At 41.6% G+C, this 15,262-nt stretch overlaps 1 protein-coding gene across 1 annotated transcript in view; it reads right to left on the bottom strand.

Annotated features, from left to right (window-relative positions):
* The window catches only part of SHTN1 (shootin 1), a 147,383-nt gene that overhangs the window by 52,738 nt on the left and 79,383 nt on the right, over positions 1–15,262 (bottom strand). Inside the window, exon 9 of the mRNA XM_054983737.1 lies at positions 1,695–1,841. Within this exon, the coding sequence (XP_054839712.1) occupies positions 1,695–1,841 (147 nt within the window). The remainder of the gene's footprint in view (positions 1–1,694; positions 1,842–15,262) is intronic.

Here is a 15,262-nt window from a genome sequence, read left to right on the forward strand (position 1 = left end):
AGAAGTGGAGAATCAAACTTGATTCTCCAGATTAAAGTCTCACTGCTCTTAACCACTATGCCAACTGAGGCATTCATTTCAGATTCTAAGGTGTGGCCACCACTACCTGGGAGTCAAAAGACATAATCCACAATCCTGTAGGCCTCTTCAGAAGCAGCATAGCAAAACACACATGCTGGTTTCCAGACTCTCAAAAGGGCACTTCTCATGAGAGTTTGGCCACCGTTTCTGGTTGCTTGTTGCCAGCACAACCAAAATGGTGACTGAGGAAGTAATCTCAAGGGAGTTCAGAAATCCCTGGAGTGCATGCACTGCTTGTCCAACTATTTTTAAAGAGACCAGGAACAGCAAACAGGCAAAGACAGTTCTTTCCTCTGGTCACTTCAAAGGGGAAGTAGCAGCACTGATGAGATACAGGTGGGCTTGCCATTGCCTCGGGCAGCTAAATAGTTTAAACTGTTCATGTATTTGTCTTACTTCATGCATCCCTAAAGCCAAGAAAACAATTTTATGTGTACAATATTTTAAAAGAATCCTCAAAGCCATCTTCTTTCTAAAGGCTACAATTTGGTGCTTTGGGATGGTCAGTTGTAAGGTTTCAAAGCATTTTTACCATATCTACAAACTGCCTGTATCATTGTGGAGTTCAAAGTATGGCCAAAGGGCCTGTGGTACTGTTACTTTGTTGACACAAAGCAGGAATTAGCCTGGGCAATGCCCACATTGGAAATGCCCAGGGTGCTCCACTGTAATTAAGTCTACTTGCTCCTTCAGATACTGGGAGTATCCTTTAAATATCTAGCTTGTCAGCCTTTTCAGGATGTATGATTGAAGTATCATGTGCAGTTCTTCATGCAGAACAGGCCTGCACAGCTTGCAATCCACCAGGTTTTTTTACTAACCCATCTTTGTAGCATTGAAGCATTCAGCAAAAACATGAAGCTTGATGAACTTAGTGGACTACAATTGGTTTGGTGAGCCTTCATCCAAGAATGTAAGGACAAATGCTACCCTTCCAGAACTGGAAGTCATTAATAGTTCTCCATCCTTCAAATGTGATAACTTTGTGAAAAGAGACTGCCAGTACAATCCTAAAGTGATTTATATTCATTGATTTCCATGGTCTTAGAGAAACTCAGCCTAGGATTCTATAAACAATGCATTGTCTAGTTATCATAGGTTGCATTCAGACATTAAAACAAATCTCTGTCTGTGATTGGCATGAACATGGCATGTTGCTGTGATTAGCCCTCTTTCCTTATGTGGCATGAGAAAAAAGGCTTCCTTTTAAACTTTAGTTTGCTGTGACTTCCAAATGCAGACATCTAAGCTAACTGGGAGTAATTTCCTTCCAATATACCAGGATTATAACCACAGCTCGAGAAGCATACGAGTTAAAGCGTCATGGTTTATAATCCCTTTTGTGGGGAGGAAACAAACTCCAATTTGCTGATGTGACTACAATCATATGCCACAACAAACTGGATTTTGACAGCAGACTTCCAAAACTAGGAACTCTCCAATGACTCTCCACATGTGAAGGGAACAGGTTGAGAAGGAAGGATACAAGCATGATTACAAGCCGTGTTCGATGCCCATCACAGACAAAGGTTGTCAGGATGTCTGAATACAGTCCTAATCACAATCAGTCAAAAACAAACAAACACAAGGCCTTTGAGAAGTATCACTCTTACCTTTTGCCTGTGTTGCAGTCTCTCTTCCTCTAACATTACATTCAGTTTTGCATTTTCCTCCAGAGCTTTCAGAAGTTGCTCATTGGGTACCGAGCTTTGCAGCAGAAGCTGGCTTTGCCTTTTCAGCTTATTTTGTTCAATAAACATCTACCAAAACAAAATTCAGATAATTAAAGACTCTTGCATTTATTTGATCTGGACAGATGGAATAGGTGGTTGTCCAGTCTTTTTCTGGTGCAGCCAGATGACCAGGTGCACCAGGCTACAAGACACTGCACAGGCAAGCGAGACTCATGCTACCTCCTCTGCCTGCCCAAGATGCCCAAACTTGGCCAACATAACTCTCAGTACAACACTAAAAGTGGATGAATGAACCACTGGGTTTGTGCCAAAGGACAAAACCGTTATTTTATGGCAGTACAGGATGCTTATGATTTTTCCTTACAAAAATTCTGGACTTTGTGAAGATTGTGCACAATCATAGTTTACTCTGCAGTCTGGGAAGACAGAAATTGCAGGAGAAGCAAATACATATGCCAGACTGCATCATGATTTATGGTTAGATGGTGTTTGACACATATATGAATACACATCCTCTCTCTAGCCCAACCAGGGTGGATAAAAATCAATGATTTTTTTAAAAAAATTTAAAAAAATGGATTTTTTTGATTTAAATCGGATTTTTTTAAAATAAAATGCTTTTTGAGGAGAATATATTACCATCTAAAGGTTATTCCATCATGAAATAAAGATTAGTTTTTAATTATGTAGAATAAGGCTGTATATGTTTATTTTTTTGGTAAATAAATTCCATTAATCCATTCACAATGTCATGCTCTTCCAGAGGTTTTTGTAAGATTATTGGGCAGTTTCTCTGCCTACAAGATATTATCACAGATGCTTGGTTTTGCAGTTCTCAAAACTGAATTTGTGTTAGCTCAGCAGAGATCATATGCCTCTTCTTCACAGCAAAAATGTTATAACATGAACAGAGTTGAGAAAAAGACCGTAATCCTATTGTTCTACAAACCTATGAAGACAGAATCAACCCCTCCAGTGCTAAGTTTCAAGAAGTTCAGTGAATAGAAACAATATTTTTCTGATTGTTTGGAGTGGAATAGATCTGCACAAGAAGAAACTAAGTGTGAGGAGGGAGGGGCAAGCAGTACAAAATGAAAGTGAAACTTTTTGAGCACAATACTGCACAAGTCTTTGGATCTTTTGTGTGTATGACCTGAGGTTTATCACATTCTTTCCTTGGAAGAAAAAACCTATAATGGCAGCAGGCCGTAGAAGAGACCCAGTTTGGGAATACTTTAATGAAGTTCCTTTACCTATCGGTAAGGCAGGCATCTACTTGCATATTAAAGATATACCAGCAAGAATTAGTCTTTATGTAGAAAACTATGATTTAAATCAAGCCTTAATGACTAGTGATTTAAATCGTGATTTAAATCAGTTTGATTTAAATCAAATCCACCCTGAGCCCAACCCATTTTTATTTGATGCAAGTGTGAATTCATGCAAGTCACTGCATACAATATAAATAAATAAAATTAAACTTTCAATATGCAGAATTGCTCAAGCTCATGGATTAATTACACAGAAAAATATAATGAACCTGTGCATTTGCCAACTAAAACATCAGTCAGAAATGTCCTATATAAAAATGGTAGATAGATGAAGTAGAAGGTGTGACAGAACAAATCCCTAGAAGATTAAGCAAACAAACCCTGGAAGGAAATCAACTTTCTATACTAGTCCCTACATACTGTAATTGTATACCTTTTAAAATGTTTCTTTAAAAAAAATCTGATATGCAAACTTGGAAGGAAACAAACTATAATTTCATTTTAATATAAGAAGAGCTCTGCAGGATCAGACCATTTTCTCTACCATTCTGTTTCACACAGTGGCTAACCAGGTGCCCCTGGAGGGCCAACAACAGTGGACCCTTGCACTTGCCTTCAGAGGTTTACTGCTTTTGAATGTGGACGTTTCCTTTCACTGTCATGACTACTAGCCACAAATGCAACTGTCACCCATGAAGCTGTCTTACCCAAGGAGAATACCCAAAATATCTAGATAATCAGATTCTTCATAGGGTTATATAAATATGAGTTTGCATGGAAAGTGACAATATAGCTATATAATCAGAAACTGATAAATGTTATACTGTAATACAGTTTCAAATTAATTTGTATTTTATAGTCAAAAGATTATTTCTCCTGCAGCAAAATACCACCCAACTGCCTTGTGCTCCAAGTGGCTTCAGCATAAGACTATATCTTAAAATGAACACAAGATATAATATCGGGCCTAATGTGGCATCATAAAAAATAATCAGAAGATGAGGGAATTTCTGATCAATATGCTAGATACAAAAGAGCTATTACCTACTGTGCAAGAGAAAGGGTCTATTGTATACAGAGGGAACAGGTACAGTAATTATTTATAAATTACTAAGCAATTGATTCACAGTACAATAAAAATAACAACGTGTTTTAGAATTATTGTATTAGGAACAGAATGCCTCATTCTTTCTACTCTTACTCCCATACTGTGTATTTACCTGTTATAATTATGGGAACAGCAGGCTGGTTGATAGATTCTTACTATCTCTTATGTAGCTTAATAATATATAATTAAACAAAAAGTGAAATCAGGTATCAGAATATTTATTTATTTATACAAAAATCCCACCCATCAGTTCGAATTGTAGTTCAGCATTTATTAAGGTTTTGTGCTGTCAACTCTCACATCACGAACCACCTGGTTTGGGGATTGGGAAAGACAAACTTGAGTAGCAGACTTACAATACATTCCTAACCCTTCTAAAACAATGGGCTGTTTAGGATTGCTGTGTTGTCCTCTGTGATCTTCTGCCAGACAGGCTCCAGTGTTTCCAGCACAGAAAGTGCCAATCACTTCTTACAAAGGCACAGCACACTTCAAAAGTCAAGTGCACAACTTCCTGTTGTGTCTGCATAGTTCCTTGGATTAAGGTGTATATTGAACCTAGACCTAGCATAAAGAGGGATTTAAAGAACACAACGTGGCAGGAATTGTAGACTGAAGGAAATGCTGAGCTGAAGAATCCAGTGGAAAAAAAAATACAATATTCAAGTGCTATGTGGGGATGTATACTTGTAGAGTACTTTTGACCTATATTCCCTCTACACACACAAAATATTAAAATAATGTGTGATGCCTGCATGTTTGCTCTACAGTTGTGTTCCTTCATCCATTAAAATTATTTTAGCCCACTATGTGAAAAATAGAACATGCTAATTTTACTGTATTTAAAATAGCCTACTATGCTTAAAAAAGCAAATGACTGAAGAATCATATATATAAGCTAGGATTCAAAACTTGACTTTTGGAAACTTGGCTAAAGTCTGTAAAATATTAGCTAGTTTTTCTAACCAGTCTGGTTTAGGTAAAACTACATATTACTATCTTGCCTTTCTCATAAGGAAAATGGGAAGTAAGTTTTATAACTTAGATTTAATCATAATCAGCCATTTGTTAGTTAACCTTCATTTAAAGGAACTTCAGTCCACCTAAATCATTCAATGATGATTTGATTTAGGAGTAATTTATTCTGAAAACGGAAATGGATGGTGCCATTTTTAAAGACTTAAACTTGAACTTCTGAACATTCTTTCAGAAATATTAGATTACTTTACAACAGAGGTCTACCTTGTCCTTTTCTCTGCAATAAACTGAATCTTCACTTACGCTTGCAGGTGACAGTTTAAGATTCTAAGGACTAAAATGCTTCTCCCCTGACCTTACCCAATTCCTGAGGATGACAGCTGGAGCTATGGGTGTTATATTAATTATAGTTATACAGCTGCTTTGAAACACAAGGTTGTCTACTCATAAGAATCTTTTCATAAGTGCAGGGTTTTCAGCCCATTTAGAGACACATCACATGTTAATGGAACAGTTATTACAAAATAACCCAAAGGCCATTAATGCATCTAAATGAGAGGTATTTTGGAGCTCATCGTTAATAAAGCCCATTGATATCTCTGAATCAATAGCATGCAATCTCATGAGAGGAGCAAAATTCCTATACAAGGAGGTCACGGCTGTCTGGAATTATGAGCATTTTATCTACTGTTACAAAATGTGATAACAGCATTTGACCTTTTTTGCATGTGAATGTTCAATACAGGATTTTAAACAAAATGCCTGCCAAGTACTTCCATGAGGACCCATAATGAGAAGGGCATGCTAAGTAAGCAAGTTAAATATAGACAGTGCACTTTAAAAGTAAGTGTATTATACATATATTAGATTGTGGGTACATTTATACAGAATAACTGAGCAAAATGGTGGGCAGGGCAATGGTGCCTTCACACCACCACCACCACCACCTCCATCTCCATGGTTTCATTAGATGTTGTCCACAATCTTCCAAGCCTCCAAACTTGCAACCTTACAGTGTAGAAACTTTTCTTTGAAACAGAAATAGCACTGACATCCGCAGGAGGATGCTCTATTCTCTTCAACTGTTTTTTTTTTAGGGACAACTCAAAGGGCTGCATCCATTCCTCATTGGATGCTGTGCTATAGCAATCATACACAACTGGATTTTCTTGTATGAAAAAGCCAATTCAGTTGAGAATGATTGCAACATCTTATTTGGGAAGTTACATTGACAAAAATGATAAAGACGTATCATCTAAATAATGAGGAAGTTGTGAAGGTGAATAAAAACAAATTTTCCTTATGGAAAATTGTTGTTAGATAAAATTAGTTTTTGATTAAAATGTCAATTATACCTAAAATCAGTTTCCTCTTCTGGAATATTCCATAATACAGGAAGTAGAATTAAACATTATGCAAAATGTTTAATGGATTTCATCTAGAGCTATACGTGCAGGATGTGCAAGATACATTGGCAATGGGAGGTCTAAGTATTTGTAATCTTCAGAAGTACTATTAGTTAGAACTGGATGGTTAATTGAGTAAAAGAAGATAATGATTCAACATTGCTTCCAGTGGGGCAATCCTTTTTGAAAATACCCCTTAAAGCATGGATTTGGCTGAATAATAATGATAAAAATATCCAGTATGTCAAAGATAACTATGTCATTGATGTCTTGGATAATGTCTGGACCAAGGTTAGATCAAAATTAGAACCTAGGATCCAGTGATTTTAGTCAAGCAGTGAAAGAAGGTAGTTTTAAAGTATAGAAAGTCTTTCAAATCTCTGATTATAAATCTTTTAATCTGAATAGAAATCTTTTATTTTTATCTTTTATTACTGATACAGTAAATGAACTAGAGGCCCCTTGGCCGTCTTCGGGACCCATATTAGATCATTTCAGCCCTCTTTTCGGGGAAGAGGTGGACAGGATTCTGCAGGTGGTACGGCCTACCACGTGCCCCTTGGACCCGTGCCCGTCATGGCTGGTGAAAGCCAGTGTTGACGGGCTTCGGAATTCCTTGGAGGCGATTATAAACCTGTCCTTGAGCTCTGGGGTTTTTCCCAAGGCGCTGAAGGAAGCTGTGGTACGGCCTCTTCTGAAGAAATCATCATTAGATCCTGCTGACCTGCTCAATTACCGACCAGTTTCCAACCTTCCGTTTTTGGGGAAGGTGATTGAGCGGCAGAGAAGCAACTGCAGAATTTCCTGAAGGAGACCTCAGCCCTAGATCCCTTCCAGTCTGGTTTCCGCCCGGGACATGGGGTCGAGACATTGTTGGTCGCCCTCACAGACGATCTCCGCAGACATCTGGATCAGGGCGGATCAGCACTGCTGATTTTGCTGGATCTGTCAGCAGCGTTTGATACGGTCGATCATGAGCTTTTGACCCACCGCCTTGCCGATGTGGGGATTCAGGGGACAGCACTGCAGTGGCTGGTCTCCTTTCTCCACGATCGGGGACAGAGGGTGGCGCTCGGGGAGAGGGTGTCATCTCGTAGGCCACTGGTTTGTGGTGTGCCACAGGGAGCGATACTCTCTCCATTATTATTTAATATCTATATGCGCCCCCTCGCCCAGCTGGTGCGGAGTTTCGGGCTTGGGTGTCACCAATACGCGGATGACACCCAGCTTTATCTGTTGTTGGACGGGCAGCCTGGATCGGCCCCTGATGCCCTGGAGCGTGCTTTTGAGGCTGTGGCTGGTTGGTTGAGACAAAGTCGGCTGAAATTGAATCCCACGAAGACGGAGGTCCTGTATGTGGGTCGTGGGGAGATGGCTTTGGGACCCCGGCTTCCTACACTTGATGGGGCAGCACTTACACTGGCCCCGAGGGTTAGGAGCCTGGGGGTGATTCTGGATTCCTCCTTGAAGATGGAGGACCAGATCACTGCAGTTGCCAGGTCTTCCTTTTATTATCTTCGGCAGGCCAGGCAGCTTGCCCCTTATTTGTCTCCCCGTGACATGACTACAGTGGTCCAAGCAATGGTCACCTCTAGGTTGGATTACTGTAACGCGCTCTACGCTGGGCTTCCCATGGGCCTGATCCAGCGGTTACAGCTGGTACAGAATGCAGCAGCGCGGGTCATTGCTGGAGCACCGGTGTGGGAGCATATTACACCGGTGCTACGCCAGCTGCATTGGCTGCCAGTGGAGTACCGAATCAGGTTCAAGGTTTTGGTGTTAACCTACAAAGCCCTACGCGGACTGGGACCGACGTATCTGAGGGACCGTCTCTCACCATATGAGCCCCGGAGGACTCTCCGCTCTGGCGGAAAACATCTTTTAAGTGTCCCTGGCCCTAGGGAGGCCCGCCTGGCGTCGACCAGGGCCAGGGCCTTTTCAGTCCTGGCCCCGACCTGGTGGAATGCTCTGTCTTGCGAGACAAGGGCCCGGCAAGATTTGCTTGCATTTCGCCGGGCCTGTAAGACAGAGCTATTCCGCCAGGCATATGGCTAACGCCGGGCAGTGCCTGCCCCCCCCATGAAGGGGGGGTTAAACCATCACCCCTATGCAAACACAGAGGCATGTATGAACCACTGGGCAGCATGAATTGTTATATTTAATGTTTTTAAATGTTTTTAAATGTATTATTTAATGTTTTTAAATGTTTTTAAACATGTTTGTATTTGTTATCCGCCCTGAGCCTGCGAAAGCAGGGAGGGCGGAATATAAATATAATAAATTAAATTAAATTAAATTAAATTAATTTATTTCTAATGTACAAATATTACTTCGGAAGAGATGTCAGTGTTAAGTAATAAGCAGATTCCTTTTTTCCAGTATTTGTAGGTTAGTTTTTTTACAGAGTTAAGAAAAGGAAAAATAAGAAATGATAGATTCTGAAAAGTCAGCAATACCTGTAAAAAGAAATATATTTTCTAAGATATATCAAGTTTGTTCGATTTAGACAGCAATCAGGAGAAAAAAAATTGTAAAGCTATGGACTAAGCATTTATAATCTGTAATTGAACCTGAGTTTTGGATATCAGCATTGAAGATTGGCTTAAATTTTTCATTAAATCTCACTATAAAAGGGAATGTGATCAAAATGTTTTATCAGTGGAATCCAAACCCTCAAAAATTAGCTAAATTAGGTTAAAGGTGATCATTGGATTTGTGTAGTTGCTGATGCACACTTTATACATACAAGTATAAATATATATACTATGTTACGATCCAAAGAACAATACTGATGGAGGGACATCAAGATTTGCTAGCAAAAACTGATAATAGGATGCAACAATCATCCCTATTTATAAAATTGTTTGGTATTATTATCAACATACTACAGATAGGGAGGATAGCTGGTTGAAGACAAGACATAATGATTTTCATATATCCAGTTAGTAGTTTGTGGCAGGTGTGAAATTTTGAACTACACTACAGCAGTTGTTATGAATCCAGTTCTCACAAAACAAAGTAAGGTATCTGTATTCAGTAAAGCCTTTGACACAGTTTCTCATGCTGTTCTGATGGGTAAACTGGAGGACTGTGGACTGGAGTCTAGGATGGCTAGATGGATAACCACACCCAAAGACTAGTTGTATATGGCAGCATGTCTGATTGGAGGGAGGTGTCTAGTAGAGTGCCAAAGGGCTTGGTCCTGGGCCCAATGTTTTTCAATATATTTATAAATTATCTGGATGAGGGTGTGAAGGGATTCCTCATTAATTTTGCAGATGACACCAAACTGGGAGAAGTAGCAAAATTGCATGAAAATAGAGATAAAATTCAATGAGATCTGAACACCCTGGAAAAGTGGGAAGATTTGAAAAAGATGCAATTTAACATGGATAAATGCTTGGTTCTCCACCTGAATAACAAAAATGTAAAGCATGCATACTGGATGAAGGATACACTTCTGGGTAGCAGTGTATGTGAACAAGATCTTAGGATACAGGTGGATGGGAAACTAAATATGAGCAGTCAGTGTGATGCAACAGCAAAAAAAGGCAAATGCAATCTTGGGGTGTATCAAAAAAAAGGCATAACATTCAAATCACAAGACGTCATTGTCTCAATATATGCCATTTTGGTCACGTCCCACCTGGAATATTGTGTGCAGTTCTAGAGGTTTCACTTCAAAAAGTATGTGGATAAATTGGAACGGGTGCAGAGGAGAGCAACCAGGATGATCAGGGGCCTGGAGACCAAACCCTACAAGGAAAGACTGAGGGAGTTGAGAATGTTCAGTTTGGAGAAGAGGAGGCTGAGGGGAGACATGATTGCTCTTTTTAAGTATTTAAAAAGCTGTCACTTGGGAAGGGAGCTGTTCCTGTTGGCAACACAGGGTAGGACTCAAAACAACAGGTTTAAACTACAGGAGGAAAGGTACCAGCTGGCTATTAGGAAAAACTTCTTCATGTTAAGAGTAATTCAGCAGTGAAATTGGCTGCCTAGGATTGTGGTGGGTTCCCCCTTATTTGCAGTCTTCAAGGAGCAGCTGGGTGAATATTTGTCGGTGATTCTTTAAGCTGTTCCTGCACTGGGCAAACAGTTGGACTAGATGATCTGAAGAGCCCCAACTCTATGATTCTATGACAGTACAATCCTGGGCAAAATTATACCAGTCTAAGTCCATTGAAGTCAATAGGCTTAGAACAGTGTAACTCTGCTTAGGATTCCACTTCTTGAGAGTTCCATATGATTCTTTTATGGTGCTAAAAAGTGAAAAATATGAGTGTTGGTTTGTTTAAAGAGACTTATCACATAGTTCAATAATTTAGAGCTCTACAAAGAATCCCCATTCTCTCCCACACTCTGAAGCAAATTTTCCTGCTAAAATCAAAGTTTGCTCACTGTGGCTGAGCAGCCTCAAGTAGCATGCTTCTGATTATCGTTTAAAGTTCTTTTTATCCCACCTTGAGAAGCAGTTATATTTTTGGCTTTTTAGCCCAGCCCAGAAATCTGATAGGGGAGAAGCAGGAGCTCTTCTTTACATGAAATGACACTGGAGGCTGAGTAACCAACAAAAGAAATAATAACTTAATTGAACAGGCAGGGATGGAATATGAGTAGGCTGAGGTAAATTTTGTAGTTAGAACTGAATACTTTAAAAGTAATAAGCACAATAGTTTCCTTGTATCTTCTTTTAAATGTTTACAATCCTTAAGAGTGAGGGGTTTGCAGTTTCACACTTTGGTTAAAGTAACAATGTTTCTCCACAGATTTCAATATACAAGTTAGGTGTTCTGGCGTTGGCTCAACAAAGTTTTCCCCTTTAAAACAGACCCAGGGTCCTCCTCAAAGCCAAAACCTCCTTTCTAGATACTGGGCAGGAATTATTCTTCTTCATAAGACATAACCCTGTTCACTTGGCTGAATGGGAGTCTCTACTTACTACCTACTCGCTCTGCTCACACACACCCCCACCAGTTCTATCTTGGCTATGTAAACGGATTTCAATGTGTGCTGGCTTTTATACTTGGACTTGTCAACTGAAAGTACTCCTTAAGACAAAGTTGTCACAGTTAAAGCAAATGTTCTCTTTTTCCTCCCTTCAAAGGGGTACCAGTCTGACCCTCCTTGTCAGAATGCACACTCTCAACTCCCCACAAAATCCTAACTGAACTGAAAAATCCTGTCAGAATTCTGTCTAGCCAATCAGAGGGCGGGGCGGGGGAGCAGCCTATCAATCAATCTCTCCTTCCAGGCAGTTATTAACTCCTTCCCTTCCATTCTCTGAGTGCTGCACTTTGGTAAACTTTCCTTTCATTAAAGTGAATTCCATCACAAGCTCTTTTCCACACTGCACAGCCAAATGGCTGCCAGGCCCCTAGAGTCCTAGAGTCTGCTTTTTCAGTGTTAATGTAAAGATGTTCTGGGAATAAACACTCGTAAAGCACAAATACAGGGCATGGGAAGTTTCTATTGGTACAGGCCCCATAGGATACTTATAGAAAACAGGGTTGTATCTACCTGTAAATGTTGTTCATCAAGGCCTACTGTGCAAGCACACATGGGACTGCGCATGCGGAGGCCTGCCAATCAGAGGGTTTTTGTAGCTTTATATCCACTAGAAGACTCTTGCTGCCTCCCAGAGCGCAGGTGCTGCCGTTTTCCTGCCCAAACAGCTCTCTTCTAGGAAGTGCAGTGCCCTCTACCCTCAGTATCTCATTCGCCACTGTACTCTCCAGGTAAGTATGAAGAGCATCCAGTGGGGAAGGAGAGAGGGTATGTGTGACTGCACAGAAGAACTCAATGAACAACAGTTACAGGTAGGTGCAACCCTGTTTTCATTGTCGGTTTTCTGTGCAGTCCTACATTGGAGTTTAACAAGCCACATACCAGGGAGGCAGAATGGGCTCTTCACCGGAATATGGATTGTAGCACCACTAAGCCCACTGCTGCTTCCCTCCTGTTGTTCACATCCAGGACATAATGTCTGAAAAATGTATCAGCTGATGATCATGTCACTGCCTTGCATATTTCTTGCAGTGGTACTCCTCTCCAGAGTGCTGCCTGTGACTTGGTGGAGTGGGTATGAATCTCCAAAGAACAAGGTAAGTTAGCCTGACTGTAGCATATTTTAATGAGCTGTACCACTCATCTCGCAATGGTCTGTGACATGGCCCTTTCCCCTTTGTTTGGGCCTGAGTGACATACAAAAAGATGAACATCTGATTTAAAGCACTTAGTACAATCCAGTTAGAAAAGGATTGCTGTAAGGATCTGCCAAGCAACTCTCAAAAGACTTCACTGCAGGCAGTAAAAGAACTTTATTGAAAAGCTGCTAGTATCATAAGCTTATTCCATCCTTGTCAGGAATAATGTTTACATGCAAGCATCAAAAATATATAGGCTTTCCAAGCATGGGCAAATTTTAAAAGCCCTCCCCGCAGTCTAACAGTCAGCTAAACTCAGCGGGAAAGCATCTAAGTGAGAAAACAGAAGAATTGATGTATGGGATTTTCAGTGTTGTGGTGTCTGTGCAGGTGCCTCTTCCCAGACTAAGAGAGAGCCCTGGTGCAGTTCAGAGGAGCATACAGATAACAACAGGAACAAATACCTCCCTTGCATAGTTTCACATCGTGGGTCCGAAAAACAAGGAAAGTAGCATTTGCCGACCAGTCAAAGAATAACCTCATCATTTAACCATAGCCATAACACAAAGCATTAGATTACAATCATAACAGCAGGGTGTTGCTGGGTATGACAAGTGATGCTAAGCACCTGACAATTGCCCTCCTCACATTTAATGTATGGAGTGCCTTTTTTGCTTCACTTGTCTGCTTAGCAGGGCTGGCACGCCCTGTGAGGCCAGGTAGGCGGTGGCCTCAGGGTGCGGGGTGCCGGAGGGGGCACTGGAGGAGGTGCGGGGGGCGGGAGCCTCCTAGCCCTCCTGCCCCACACCGCCGCCACTGCCAGCACACGCCTCCAGCTGGGCGCAACAGCCGCTGGCAGCCATCTGCGGCAGTGCAGGGCAACCGAGCGGGAGAGCTCAGAGGCCACCCACACACTGTCCTAGCCGCCCACCGCAGTGATCACGTCATCACGCAGGCCGGTGCATGTGTGCATGCACATGGGGGGGGGCGCCCAGCCTGCCGGCCAGCTGTGAACAGCAAAAACCCTGGCGCCGCTGCTGCCGGTTAGGGAAGAAAATTGATAAGATTATATCCTGTAAACTGTGGAATTTCAAAGCTACTTTGGGAAAGAAATTCCAGGCTCAGCCTCATAGCTACTTTTTCAGGGTTGATATTTAAAAATGGTGGGTCCATGTGTACAGCTGCCACCTTGCTGACTCTCCTGACCAAAGTTATTGCCACCAGGAGAGCCATGGTCTCCCGTATGTGGCAACTCACTAAGGGCTTGAATGGTTTGGCTATAAGCTTGTCTAGCACTAGCTGTAACGACTAGAGATGGGCACGAACAGAAAAAAAATGAACATGATGTTTGTTGTTCATTGCCATCCATGAACAGGACTCATGAACAACCATGAACATGGCCCTGTTCAAGAACATGTTCATGGTTGGCTGTTTGTGGGGGCCAGCAGGCTCTCCTCCAGCCATCATCCAAGTCAAGATCTCTACCGCACCACTCTCAGAAACCTTACCTGAGCAGGCAGCAGGAAAGGTACCAATAATAAATAATAGCTTGGCCCAGAGCCTGGCAGCAGCCCTGGAACTTGAAGGGGTAGATCCCTATCCCACCACACACAAAGAAAATTCAAGCTCCAATGCACTCTATCAAAATGCCAACAGCAGCTGTCTCTCCCTCTCCAAAGCCAGAGCTGGTAGCCCCCCTCCCCCCTGGTCTTTGTTCCCTTGTAAAAAATTCAGAGCTCCACACTTGAAAGGAAGACCTGCCTATCAAGCTAAATTGAGCTTAGATTGGGGTTTCCAGGGCAACAGCAAGAGTTCAAACAGATTTCAGACAATCCCTGCCTCAGTTGCCAAAGGAATTGATTGCAGGTGCCAGACTGTCTGGCTTGACAAACAGCAATGAACAGCAATGAACAGGTGCAATGACCACCTGTTCGTTTAGAATGGGGCCTTATGAACAGCTTGTTCACGAACAGCAGATTGGGCTATTCGTAGCTTTTTTTTGTCCATATTGCTGTTTGTGCCCATCTCTAGTAGCGACCATTGTGGAACTATTTTTACAGCAGAGAGGAACATGTTTCATAAACCCTTCAGAAACAATTTTGAGGTGTAATGGTAGAACACTGTCTTGCCATCCACTGGGGTGTGGAAGGCTGAGATAGTGGACAAGTACCCCTTAATAGATGAATTAGAAAGGCCTTCTCTTCTGAGGCTCAATAGATACTCAAGTATTTGAGCCAAAGGGCAATCATAGGCATTAAGGTCCTTGTCTCCAGCCCATTTCATAAATTTTTCCCATTCGTTGGCGTACAACTTCCTAGTAGGCAGTCTTTTAAAATTCAAGATTACTTCCGCCACTCCTGCGGATAGATCTCCTACTGTGCCAATAACCAGGCAGTCAGTTTGAGTCTGTTTGCATCGTGGTGTTGAATAAATGGTGGGACAATAAATCTGGTTCCCAGGGCAGTCGATGAACCCTGTGACTGGCCATCTGACATAGCTGGTGGAACCAAGGTTGTCAGGGTCAAAAAGGAGTAATCAAAATGGCTCTCATTCTCTCTGCTTGAATCTTGCTTATGATTCT

Source organism: Eublepharis macularius, chromosome 6 (assembly GCF_028583425.1).
Source record: "Eublepharis macularius isolate TG4126 chromosome 6, MPM_Emac_v1.0, whole genome shotgun sequence".
NCBI lineage: Eukaryota > Metazoa > Chordata > Lepidosauria > Squamata > Eublepharidae > Eublepharis > Eublepharis macularius.